Source organism: Urocitellus parryii, chromosome 11 (assembly GCF_045843805.1).
Source record: "Urocitellus parryii isolate mUroPar1 chromosome 11, mUroPar1.hap1, whole genome shotgun sequence".
Classification (NCBI taxonomy): domain Eukaryota; kingdom Metazoa; phylum Chordata; class Mammalia; order Rodentia; family Sciuridae; genus Urocitellus; species Urocitellus parryii.
This window is the reverse complement of record NC_135541.1, coordinates 57,818,103-57,831,722: the sequence shown is the minus strand read 5'-3', so window position 1 is coordinate 57,831,722 and position 13,620 is coordinate 57,818,103. Positions and strand designations below refer to the sequence as shown.

At 33.8% G+C, this 13,620-nt stretch overlaps 1 protein-coding gene across 1 annotated transcript in view; it reads left to right on the top strand.

The window, feature by feature from the left end:
* Positions 1-13,144, top strand: part of Pigk (phosphatidylinositol glycan anchor biosynthesis class K) — a 128,744-nt gene extending 115,600 nt beyond the window's left edge. The window contains exon 11 of the mRNA XM_026409712.2: positions 9,461-13,144. Coding sequence (XP_026265497.2) covers positions 9,461-9,577 — 117 coding nt within the window. The 3' untranslated portion in view covers positions 9,578-13,144. The remainder of the gene's footprint in view (positions 1-9,460) is intronic.
* Positions 13,145-13,620: the final 476 nt, after the last annotated feature.

Sequence of the window (13,620 nt, the reverse complement as noted above, 5' to 3'; positions counted from 1 at the left end):
TCTCTTTCTCTGCTTTCTGATCATCATGTAAGCAGCTTCCCCTGGCCATGTTATTCTGCCTCACCTCAAGCAGTGAGGAATGGAACCTATTGTTCTGGTCAGGTCCTTTCACAGTGGTAAAAAAGCTGATGAAACAATGACTTTAAGGGTTTTTCCACCCCAGAAACAAATATTAAATGTAATTAATAATTTTATGTTCTATTAATATATTCATCTTTGTTGGACAAGTTTGTGGATTAATTTTCTTTTGCTCTGTAACAAACTTAGTGATTTAAAACTGTTATTATCTCACAATTTCCATGGGTCAGGAGAATAGGCATGACTCAGTTGGGTCCTCTGCTTAGATCTCAAGGCTTTAATCCAGGTGCCATCTCAGCTCAGTTTCTAAAGCATGTCTGCCATTCCCTCCTGTCCATGGTCCACTATACAGTATGGCTGTTCAGTTCTTCGAGACCAAAAGGAGATCATCTTGACTGCTTCCAAAATATCTATCTGAATTCTGTTCTTCATATCTAGACCCCCTTTTAATGGACTCATTTGATTAGTTTAACATCCTCACCCACTTGCCCTCCCACCTTACCCCATGATAATCTCCTCTTTGATTAACTGAAAATCAACTTAATTACATCCTCAGAATTTCTTCTTTTTTGCCATTTAATGCAGTCTACCCAGAGGTGGGATACCCATCATATTCACTGATCCTGTTCAGTGAACAAGTCAAGGAAGAAGTATTCTATAAGGCATGTAACTCAAGAAGAGGGAAACTTGGGGGTAATCTTAGAATTCTGCCTACCACTGTTTGATTTATAATATTAATATTATTTGAAGAGTACAAATCATATTTTATGTAAAAGGCATAGATGGACTGGAGATACTAATAAACTATCGCTGATTAGATAGTTGAAAGCAGTTGTTTTCTTGAAGTATAACTGGAACCTTAGTAGATTGTTTTATGTTTTTTTATTTCCTTAAAGTATAGCATAACTGAGCTACTGATTATAATTTAAGAAAAGAATAACATTGAAATTCAAGAATTCCTATTTTTCATTTGCTTACTAATACTTGTGTCCAATTTTGAAAATCCTTGTTTTCTCTTTTTTAACATAATTTTAATACTTGAATCTATGATCTCTTAAATATTTTGAAGTTATATGGTAATATTCTCCTAGCAACATGAAGGGGAAAACCTAAATACTATTCACAAGTAAAAGTGCAGTGTTGCTTAGCTACTACCTATCTTTTTAATTTGAAATATTAGGCATTTCAACAATAGGTAGCCCTTAAGCTTTTTAAGTGTTTGCTCATGACACATTGCAATGTTTTATGTATGCTTTTCACCTTTGTATTATAGTTGTTATTTTGAAAGTTAAAAAAAGGAGGAGTGTATTTAATAATAGTAGAGTTCCTTAACTGCATAAAATCAGTCATTTTATAAGAAACTTTAATGGACACAAATGAAATTATAAGATATACTTTAATATGAACTTACCTCAAATAACAGCTGTACTACAAAATGTAATAATTCTACCAATCTGTCATTTGATTATAAGTAAAATCATTGTAGAATGTCTAAAAATGTTACATATAGTAGTTTTAAAAATAGCAATATTGTTATATGGCAGCAATATCATTAAACACATACTGAAAAAGCATTTTATCATATTGTATTGCTGTCATGCTATTCATGTTACTCTTAGTTAAAGTAGTATATCAAGCACTAAATAATTTTATTGCTGTGTACCTCCCAATTTTGAAAAGAATGTGTGAAGATTCAGTATTCTTTGAATAAAAACTTTTCTGCATATTCCCCCACAAAATTTAAAAAGTACATATCCATTATATGTCTACCTTTTTCAAAGAGATTAAAATCCACCTAAAATCTTACTTCTCCCAGAGGAACACTACTAAGACTTTAATGTATTTTCCTTCTTTGAATATTGTTATAGAAATACAGATCATATTTCATATTCAATTTGTATCTTGTTTTTATATCCTTATTACTATAGGATAAGCATCTCTCCAAGTCATTCAAATGGTTTGAAAACATTTTTATGATTGTTTGATATGTGGATATACAGTATTTCCCCTTTTATTTACAAAGGTTTTTTTCTGATTTTTGTGATGTAGATAAGACTGAGACAAAAGTATTCATGCCAAACCTTTATCAGCATTTCCAAGTTAGATCTAGGAGTGAGAAGAAATGAATATTTTAAAAACCTCTGAGCATGCTAATAGATTATTTTTCTGAAAAGTTGGCTATCCTAATTAACATTTACTAGTTTAAAAAGAGGAGATACTTAACATTTTAATTAAGAAACTTGAAGTTTTTCAAATGTGAATTTGTCATTTGTAATTGTTATTTTGTGAAAATTTTCATTTCCCTGTTCCATTTATTAATAAATCCTATGTCTTGTTGACTTGGGGGAAGTTCATTTATCTCCTTTCCTGTCACATTTTCCCATTTATTTGACATACACTTGTGAAATACAAATCTTTTAAAAATTTGTTTTAAAAATCTCTTCATTTTTTATTTTCACTCATTAGATTTAGGCTTATAAGTTTCTTTACTGTTCAGATTCTTCTACATTTTATCTCTTTATTTTCTGTATTTATATTTAATTCTAAATCATGTAAAGTGTATTTTGGTGTTTCTAGTGTTGAGTTAGGAACAAAGCTGATTTTTTTTTTCAAATTCGTATTCATTGTTAGAGTACTGGAAAGAATAATATTCCCTTGCACACTCATTTGTGATAGCTCTTTTGTCATATATAAATTCTTGAATACTGGAGTGATTGCTGACTTTCTGTTCTGTTTTATTTATTTTTCTGTCCTTACATCAGAACCACATTATTGTTTATAGAGTTGTATCTTTTTTTGTTACTGTTTACTGTTTACCCTTTTCTATAGAATAATATAAATTGTGTACTTGACATTTCATGTTAGAGGTATTCCCACTTGTTTTTTTTTCATTTCGTTTTGTCTTTTTTATTACTATTGTGAATGAAATTTTTTCCATTTCTGACTCTCTTTTTTTAATTAATTTTTTATTTGTATATGATAGCAGAATGCATTACAATTCTTATTACCCATATAGAGCACAGTTTTTCATATCTCTGGTTGTATACAAAATATATTCACACGAATTTGTGTCTTCATACATGTACTTTGGATAATAATGTCCATCACATTCTACCATCATTTCTAACTCCATGCCCCCTCCCTTCCTTTCCCACCCCTCTGCCCTATCTAGAGTTCGTCTATTCCTCCCATGCTCTACCTCCCTACCCCATTATGAATCAGCCTCCTTATATCAAAGAAAACATTCAGCATTTGGTTTTGGGGGATTGGCTAACTTCACTTAGCATTATCTTCTCTAATTCCATCCATTTACCTGCAAATACTATGATTTTATTCTCTTTTATTGCTAAGTAATATTCCATTGTGTATATGTGCCACATTTTTTTTTATCCATTTATCTATTGAAGGGCATCTGGGTTGGTTCCACAGTTTAGCTATTGTGAATTGTGCTGCTATAAACATTGATGTGGCTGTGTTCCTGTAGTATGCTGTTTTTAAGTCCTTTGGATATTCTGACTCACTTTTATTCTATTAAGTGTTTAAACATTTATCTCAAATCTGAGCTCTCTAATTTATCCTCAGTGATTATGAGAGTTGTGTGTTGATATCTAATTATAATATCTGCAAATAATGAAAATTTACCTTTCCTTCCTGAGGGTTATATAGGATTGGCCAGAAATTCTAGAGTAATATGGCCAATAAATGTTAATAGTTAATGTGAAGGATGACTCCTCTGGAATGAAGGTCTTCAAGGATGAGGCAGAAGGGAGGGAGTGACCTTTCTAGGTGTTAGGGCTGACTTTGGGGAGAGTGGTTCTGGTTTGTAGGTTCTGCCTGGGGAAAGAGGAATCCTGGACAGGAGATGAGAGATTCCTTGCTTTTGAATCCTTCAGGATGCCAATACCTTTCAGCATGTCAAAGCACCATATTGGGATATTTTGTTCTGAGCCCCAACACTTATGTGGCCCATTTCTGTACCCACCTCAGTCCATTCAGTTAACTGGCATCTCTTAATGCCCATGCCCCAAATTCATCCTTAATTTCTCATCTCACATCTGCTCTCTTTTTTGACTTATATATTTTAATGTATTTTTGTTTTGAGCATAATGACACATGACTATATTTTTTCACTGATTGGTGTATCATCAAAATAAAAAGAATTTCCTTTATAACATTTAAAAAATAGTTATTGCTGGGGCTGGGGTTGTGGCTCGGCAGTAGAGCGCTTACCTAGCACGTGCAAGGCGCTGGGATAGATCCTCAGCACTACATAAAACTAAATAAATAAAATAAAGATATTGTGTCCAACTACAACTAAGAAAAATTATTATTGCTAATAGTGGATATTCTTGTCACAGAAAAGTTAAAATCATGTCTAAGGAAAACTCTAGTCAATCTTTATTAAACTTAAAGTCATCCTTAATCTGAGATTAGATTAACTGCATCGAAGGTTTATCATGGATAAAGTGCATAAAGATCTTAGGAGATGTACATTTATTCATCAGGGGGCAACATCTGATTACCACTAATTGGTAATTTTAAAAGGAAAGGAGCTGGACTTAAGCTCTAGACTCTAGTTGGGAGAAGGAGGCCACAGTGAAGCTGGGTGAGTTAGTTTCAGATTTCCCCACTTCATTTCCTTGAGAGCAGTTTCTGGCATGGTGACAGCTGGAGTCTCTCCAGGAAGACTGTAAGGGTGAGTAGCATTGCAGATCCCCTTAGTGAGGAGAGTAGTAGAGAACATTCACAAAACTTAGCACAGCAGGTGTTTTGTATGGATGACTTTGAGTCCAACAGTGATGAGTCAGGTACCTGTGGAAATACTTGGGTTGTGGACTTTAATGCTGATTTGGTAATGAGGCTAGAATTCTCACTGAAAGAAGGTCAGAAGGGATTATCTTGACAAACCTTCCTCATTCCAGCAAAGTTCCTGGTGGACAGGAGATCAATTACCTGCCTTTCATACTATTCTTATTTATACTGTTGTTGCAGAAAGCTACAAGCATGTATATGGGAACATTTTCTGTTTTATTATGATTTTAAGAATCAAGGTTTTGCCTTCCACATTGTCACCTCATTTGATATATGTCATAGCTTTTGATACATAATAAACCACTCTAAAACTTAGTGACTTAAAACATTTATTGAGCTCATGATTCTGGAGGTTGGAAATATAGGCTGAATATAGCTGGGCAATTTGCTTTCTCTTGAGCCTATGGTCAACTTTGGATTAGTTAGCAGGTTTTTCTGGGAGTTGGCTAGTTATTGGCCAGGCCTCAGTTCTTCTCTACATGGTATCTTTTCTTCAGGAAGCTCAGGCTTTTTCTCATGGGAGGTCTGAGAAAGAGCAGAAGCAATAAAAGCCTCTTGAGGCTTTACTTGGAATGGACTGTTACTTGTGTTGCATTCTGTTGGCCAAAAGAAGTTACTAGACCAGCTTATTCAAGGAGGTAGGGATGTAGATTCTTGATTTAAGCTTCTATGGAACCATGTTGGAAAGATATAGACACAGAGATGCATGGAGAATTAGGGACAAATTTGCCATCAGTCTAACACAATAGGGTAAATGAAAGACTCAAAGATGTTCTGGGAACATGTTCCTCCCTAGTCTGTGTGGATTTTAGTTTTGCTATTATGATACTGAATTTCCTTTTAATCTTAGCCTGTGTTTTTGTATCTTGTATTCTTTTTCTCTTTATAATATTATCTTGGTTTGGGTTGCTTGTGTATCATTATCTGAATCTGTGCCAGTGCAAATTTTCTCAAACATTATTTTGGTTCCTTATTAAATTATATTCAGAGACATTTCCTCTGCATCTTCAGGATATAATTTCTCCTTCATGTATAACAGTATTTTTCCTCATAGAGCCCACCTTGGATTTTTGTTTTTCTTTGAGTGATGTTGGTATTTGCCAACAGTGTGTGGATGCTTCTCACTGTCCACTGAGATACAAATGTCTTCTCTAATCTGTGTTTGATAGGTTGTGATACTGTTCCCAGTAACTGGCAGGTAGTGATCAAATATGACTCTGCTGAACTAAACTAGGATCAAATGCTGCCTTACCACTATGTCTGATTCGGGGGCACTTTTAAAAAGGTAAAATATTTCTTAACACACACTACTTACAAGATTGTTCCTATATTTTCCCCTCTCTGCAGAGATTTTCATGTGAACATTGAAACTTCTAGGATGCATTGAACCATTTTTAGTGCTTCTCCACCTCTGTCATGTTGTTTACTGGGAATTGTATTTAAATAGAAGTATAAAGAGGTGTGCCATGAGGAGGCTGGAATGAGTTCCACAACTTGGCTACATAGTAAACTAATCTATTTACTATATGGAAGGCTCCCAAACAGCAGGCAGAAAAAAGGAGTGAACTAAAGTCTCTTTCAGCAGCAGAATTATTATGTTTCTTTGAGTAAAGCAATAATTTGCATGGTATGTAGCAATTAGAAAACTAGGCCAACTATTAACTTGATTTTAGACCTGGCTTTTCAGATTTTCAGATAGTGAAACTATCAGGTTTCTCATTAAAGGTTAACTTTATTTTAGTAGGGTATATTACCATGTTTTTCTGTGCCTTTGTAAATTGTGAGAAGATGGGAGGGGCTATACTGAGGGATTCTAAATGAGATGCCTTCCTAAACTGAGTCCAAAGTATATTCAACTAATGCATTTTCCATTGTTCTTCATCAAAAAGATGTAATGGAGATATAGCAATAAAAGTGATAACTGTAAATAGTTTTTGAAAGACTAAGATTTGCTGCTTTGTTGGCATATATTGTTACAATGTGAGTAAATGTACCATTTTATTATAATTTTTGTAATTATATATATTTCTTAGTCCTCCATTATTACTTTCAGAGTTTGCTCTTGGAAACTTAGCTGTAGCACTTTGCTTTTTTCTGTGGGTCTCTCATGGACATCAGTGGTGTGGATGAGACACATGACTATCAAGGAGATTGAAGGACCAGGAAGAGTGCGTCCACAATTCTCCAAACCAGTTTTGGAATAAAAGGTCAGAGTAGCTGACAGAGCTTATTCTTGGGTCTTCAGAGAAATGACTACTTCCAATAATGTTGTTTTTCTTAGTCATCTTATTTCTGGCTGCTAAGTTTAAGATCTAGTGGTAAAATTACTAGGGAATCCATCTCATTGGGAAGTAATAAGAGTTTCTATAACTGCAGAAGTACAATTTGCTGTTAACTACTTGATTATTACTTCTGTAATCTCATGATAGCTTAAATGGTGTTCATTTTTCTTTGAACATGACTTGTTTTAAACACCTCCTGAACTCTTAGCACTGAAGCTCTTTATTTTGGTTTATGAAACAATTGTCTATGGCCTGTTCTTCTCAGTTAAGAGTTTACCTTTAATGCCAAATTTTGAGCATATTTATTTTAATTTTCCTATTGTAGTAGTGTGTGTGTGTGTGTGTGTGTGTGTGTGTGTGTGTGTGTTTTCAAAAGTCTTTTAAATCAGAACCTCCTAGTTAGGGGAAATAAGAACTTTGTCTCCCTACCTAAGTCAGTGCTCTTAAGCTGGGTTCCCAGGGAACAACTGCAGGCTGTTGTATAAAGATGGGCTTCCACTAATAATGTTTAGTGATAATCTTTTTTTAGGTTGTGGGAAAGTAATTTTTGTTTTTAAACATTTTTAGTGCTTTCATGTGACTTATCAATTGTTTGATTAGTAGAAAATAAACAGGACAAAAACAGAGTAGTAAGCTGTATGGTTCACATACTTGTTTTTTCTTTAACACATGCTTCTGATATTTTTATTTACATTACCTATTTTTTAATACAACTGTGCTTTACGTTAATTACTCTAGATTTTCTACTGAAATTAAGGTTTGCCACAGTGTTACGCAAAAAGCACGGTGACTTCCAGGCACTCTGCTATTTGAATGGTTTGAGAACTGCTGAATTTATTATTTTTTAAGATATCAGAGGGTATGAAATGGACATTATGTATGTGTATGATTGCGTGAATGGTGCAACCTTGCATCATGTACAACCAGATAAATGAAAAGTTGTGCTCTGTTTTGTGTACAATGAGTCAAAATGCATTCTGCTGTAATGTGTAACTAAATAGAACAACAAACAAAAAAGATAGCAGAGGGTAAGAACTTTTATCATCATCCTTAACACATATGACCATAAGCCATCACGGACTTTTGAATGGAAAGTAACATGAGGAAAATTGGACTTAATGGATAATATTTTGGGGGAGTTTTCTGAAAGAAGTGGTAGAAGGTGAGAACAGGCAAAGGAATGAAGATAGAATATAACTATTGTAAACTATGTGTCAATTCAGTTCATATTAAGCATTTGATTAAAAACTCCTAAAACTCTAATATTATAATCCAAATTAAGATATTAAGGTGTTATTGGCTCCCTTGTTTAAGAAGTTAATTTTGAATTGATGAAAGTTGATTCTCATAACTATTATAATCTTGACCAATAATTCAATAAGTAGACTCATTAAGAGATTTTTGTTACAAGTCTCCAATTATAGGGCCATAATTATACTGTTGAAAAGTCAACTCAGTGGAGAAGACTGGTCCTTGCTGGGCAAAAAAACATAGAACACACCTGTCTCGGTATTATGAGGTGGGGAATGGAGAAGGGCATGTAAAATGAACTCAGATGAATTTTGACCTTAGGATGTTTTGCATAGAGATAAACAATAAAGGCAACTAGAATAGTAGGTAGCAGTAAAAGTCGATAGTTATGGATCAGTTACTATGAGAATTCAAAGAAAAATCTGGAGGAGTTGGCATTACTTGAAATAGTGAGTTTTGAAAGGGCATAACATTCTACATCAAGGGAGAAACATGATCAAAGACACTGGCTTCCAGACAAGTGATTGTTGAATATCTGAAGGAATGACTGAAGTTGGGTAGCATTTGTCTTGCACTGATTTATTCAGTATGACACACAAGTTCCTTTTGTGTGGCAGGCCCTGTGGTAGGTCAGTGCTGGGAATTTAACAAGGTGACCCTCATGGAACTATAGTCTAGGAGAAACAGATAAAACTGAAAAACTAATGAATATCTCAACTCAAAAGTGAGAAGGACTATAAGACTACTGAATAACTTTGGTGAGGAGAGTTGGTGAATTGGTTAATCAAGGAAAGCCCCATTGAGGAACTAGAATATAAGCTAAAACGGATCTTTGTTAGGAGCCAGTTTACCCTTTGGAATATTTACTTTGTTTGAAGTCTTTACCATTGTTGCTTTCCCAATGGATTTAATTTGATTAAACTTACTTCCCTTTAAAACATGGACAGTGAAATTTCTCTTTTCCATTAGTATTAGCTTTATCCATTGATGAATTATTTGCCTGTTGTTAAATTGACAATGTTATCCTTCTTTTGCAGAAACCGAAGCTGAAAGACTGGCATCCTCCTGGGGGTTTTATTCTGGGATTATGGGCACTCATTATCATGGTTTTCTTCAAAACTTACGGAATCAAGCATATGAAATTCATTTTTTAAACTGAAGGACATATGAAGAAGAACATATTGAAAATTTCAACCTTGGATACAAATTTGTTATTATGTGTTTTTTAAAATACATTACTCTTGTGTAAATTGGAAAAAAGTATAAGAAAACTAAATGTAAATGAACTATTGACTTCATAACTTAAAGAATATTTGTAATGCAATCGCTTATTGGCCATAAATATATTTCATTTTTTTCACTTTGTGTATCATAGAAACAAATGGGACAAAGAGATTAGAGTAGATTGATTCTTTTTGAAAATAATAGTTTCCTGTAATCTTATCCTCTTTTCTTTTGGAAAAGAAAAAATTGTGGGACATTAAATTCTCAGTAAATGATGTAACTTCTGTTAATAATTTTGTGTATGTTCTACCAATTATGCATATATCTTTCCCAAAGTAGAGTTCATATAAAATACTCCATTTTATAACTTTTCATTTTATAACATATTATCTACCTTTTCATTTTCCTTGGATATTCTTCAAGAATACATTGTGAATGACTGCATAATATCCCTTGTATGAGTTTATAACAATTTATTTAACAGTCTTCTGTTATTGGACCACTTACCTTAGGTAGTTTCCAGAGCTTTCCTTTGGTTTATTCTTAAATGTATTATTATTTTTTTATTAATTTATTTATTTTAATTAGGTATATATGACAGCAGAATGCATTTTGATTCATTGTACACAATTGCAGCACAACTTTGAATTTCTCTGGTTGTACACAATGTAGCGTCACACCATATGTGCAGTCATACTGTACCAAGGGTAATGATGTCCATCTCATTCCACCATCTTTCATAACCCCCTCCGCCCCACCGGCACCCTGTATTATTATTTTGCTATCAGTTACTCCAGAAATTCTGCAGGTTTAATTATAAATAAAAATGAAAAATCAGCTCCTTTATCTGTAATACTGACAATCTTAAGGATTTTTTTGTTGTCAGTAGTTGATCTGAGAAATTTTCAACCTTTGTAAATCACATACTGACTTCCCAAATAAATATACATTATTGTTTTTCATTTCTAAGCATATTGTGATTCTCTAGACTTGATCACCTCCTCTTCAAGTTTCTCCTTGAAAGAGAAGGTCAACAAGGACTTTATTTCATTCAGGTTAAGCTAAGTCTTGCCCACTGGCTAGATCTACCCTTTCCCTCAGGACAGTACTGTAAAGTAGATAACTTTCATGGAAACATACACACTATGGTCCTTCTTATCTGACAGATATATCACCCCTCTCCTGGCCTTTGATAAGATGCAAGAGCTCTTGTCTCTATCACTGATTTTTAGCCTACCAGCCATCTTCACGTTTTTCTTTATGACTGGAAATAGTATTGAGATTGTGCTTTGTGATTAATGCCAGACACTGATTTTTCTTTTGAAACTTTTGTATATGGGGTGGAGGGGAATGACTGAAAATTCAGTGTTCATGTCCCAGGGAAACTTTTATGTGTTTTATCTGTTTTTGTTCAAGAATTTATGTGTTAATCTTTTTTTCATTGCAAAGATCAGTTTTATAGTTACAAGTAAGATCAAAAAGATAAATTTCTTTCATAATAAAACCTCTTAATATTCCTAAGAATTTGTTTACCTTTTAACAGTTAAATATTGTACTTTAGTTACATGCAGAATTGTTATTTTTTCACAGGCAAAGGATAGTTAGGACATATAATTTTGAGATTTTTGCTGGCTGAGTTTATTTTAATTGATTTTTTATTGGTACATTATATAAATGAAGAAGAAAAAATACATCTAATTTATATAAAGAAGGATCTTTTTGTACCTAGAAAGGAGGAAAAACAAACTTAAATCAGAATAACCTCATCTTAGTGGTGCAAGACAAAGTTTGAGCATATCACCCTCCAGACATACACACAAGGTCATAGGCACCATGGTGGGGTGGAGCTAGTTAGTGTGGTAAAGGAATTATGATTGTTCTTGAGCCAAAGTAATTTAGCCTGAATATAATGAAACATACCCTAATGGTAAAGGCTGCTGGAAAGTAAAGATTCCTCTTCAGAGGCTATAGAAGGTGCCCTTCTTAGTTAAAACCAAACTGGGAAAAGTAATCCTGGATATAATATACAGGATTAATTTTGCCTAGACAGAGTTTCAAAGGGCAATTAAATTTTTCTCTCTCACTATTGAATCTTCAGAATATAGTTAAAGGAAAAAGCTTAAAATATGTTAAAGTTTAGCTCATAACTATAATATTTTTTACATAAAGTATATTCTGCTTTTAATAATAAGCAAATCCTGTGCATATGTAAGTGAGTATACTTAGGAAATATTTTAAGTGCAATTAAATGGCTTAGAGTTTAAATGATAATATAAAAGCACATCCTTATATGTATTTACCTTGAGCCACAAAGAGCTGAACAACAAAGAAGTGTTTTGTTTTTTTCCCCCCTTTTCTCATAGTGTTGTTGTGGTGAGGATCAAATGAGATGATGTTATGACTAAAGATTTTGGGAATTGTAAATATGTGGTGGTATTCTTATTTCTGCTTAGGAAGATATTAAGGCGGAGTTAATGGTGACAGTGCCCCCCTGTTCTGTTCTACTTGTTTATCTTTTAAAGCTATTCAATGTGATTCTTGTTCTCCTTGCTATTCTCTTTCTCCTCCCCCACCATGTCCTTCAGGGAGAAAAGAAATATAGATAAATAGATCCCAGCAGACATGTCCTGACATTTCAGGGAGGGCCAGGGTATAATGATGCCATCCTGCAAAGGCAGCCTGTGTGAAAAAAAGAAACCAAATGATGTGAATTTTAAAATTACAAAAGATATTTATATGCAGCTTATGAAAGGAAAGTGTAGTTTGAATGCAAAGCTGATTAAATTGGATCAAAAAATTGGAATTAAATACAAATATAATGCATGCATTTATGGTTTCAATTTTTATATTTTCTCAGCTAGTTGAAAGTGATGACTCCCACAGCAAGCATAACTCAGTTTGCTTCTGCTTACTGAGTATTTTCTACTATGGTATATGTTGATAACTTTTCTTCCATTATGTATGTTGTATAGCAGAGTTACAGTTACTGTGGGAATTATCATTTGAAACTTTGACTCATGTGTTTCTGGAATCTTTACAATGAATGTTGCATTAACATAGAACCTTTTTCAGTTGATTCTATCAAAATTAAGCCCATCTGTAGTAGATTGTTTGTACATGTGAAAGAAATATTTTATAAATATACCACAAGGTATGACTATAAAATAATGAGATGTATCCATTTTTTCTTTATGGTATCCAGCCTCATTACTTTATTGTTACGATTCAACCCAAAGGCATTTACCATGAAGAAAGGGGTGTCAGGATTGCTGTTCTGTTGTTACCTGCCCTATTTCATATGTACCTGCTGCTGAAATAGAAAAGTCTTTCAATTCATGGACAATACACCTTGATAGTGGTAACCAGGCTTTTTTTTTTTTTTTTTTTTTTTTTTTTTTTTTTTTTTTACTTTTGGTACAAAAAATTTACTGTTTTGGAAATGTGCTTTAAAATGTACATTTTGGTTTAACTGTGTGGACTGTTAAAATTGGTATCAGTGAGGGTGTAACCAAGAAACTGGTTATTAAAAATTCATTTATTCCAAACACGGAAGTGTGGTGCTGTCTTTCTTGTTTCACCTTTGCTGCTCACATTCTCAGAGACTTGTGAGGACTTTCAGCTTTGTCTCCGGTATACCAGTCCTGGGGAGTCAGTCCACATTCACTTTTTCCTCTTCTGAGTGTGGAAGGGCCAGTCTGACTGCTAGGATTTTACAGACAACACCATAAGCAAGGGAGGACACCTTCTTAAGGGTTATTAAATAAAGCATACATGTGAGGCATGCCATACATGGCCTGCCTAGCTTATAGAAAAGAGTCAGTGTTTTGTTTTTTGCTGAGCGGGACTCTACCTATTTTGCTTCTAACATCCACTCAGTACAGGGGCTGGATGCTCCTAAAGAACATTGCCTTGCTACTCTGGGACAGTCCTTTTCTCTTTTCAGCAGGTGTTTTTGATAACAGTTTCTTTCCAC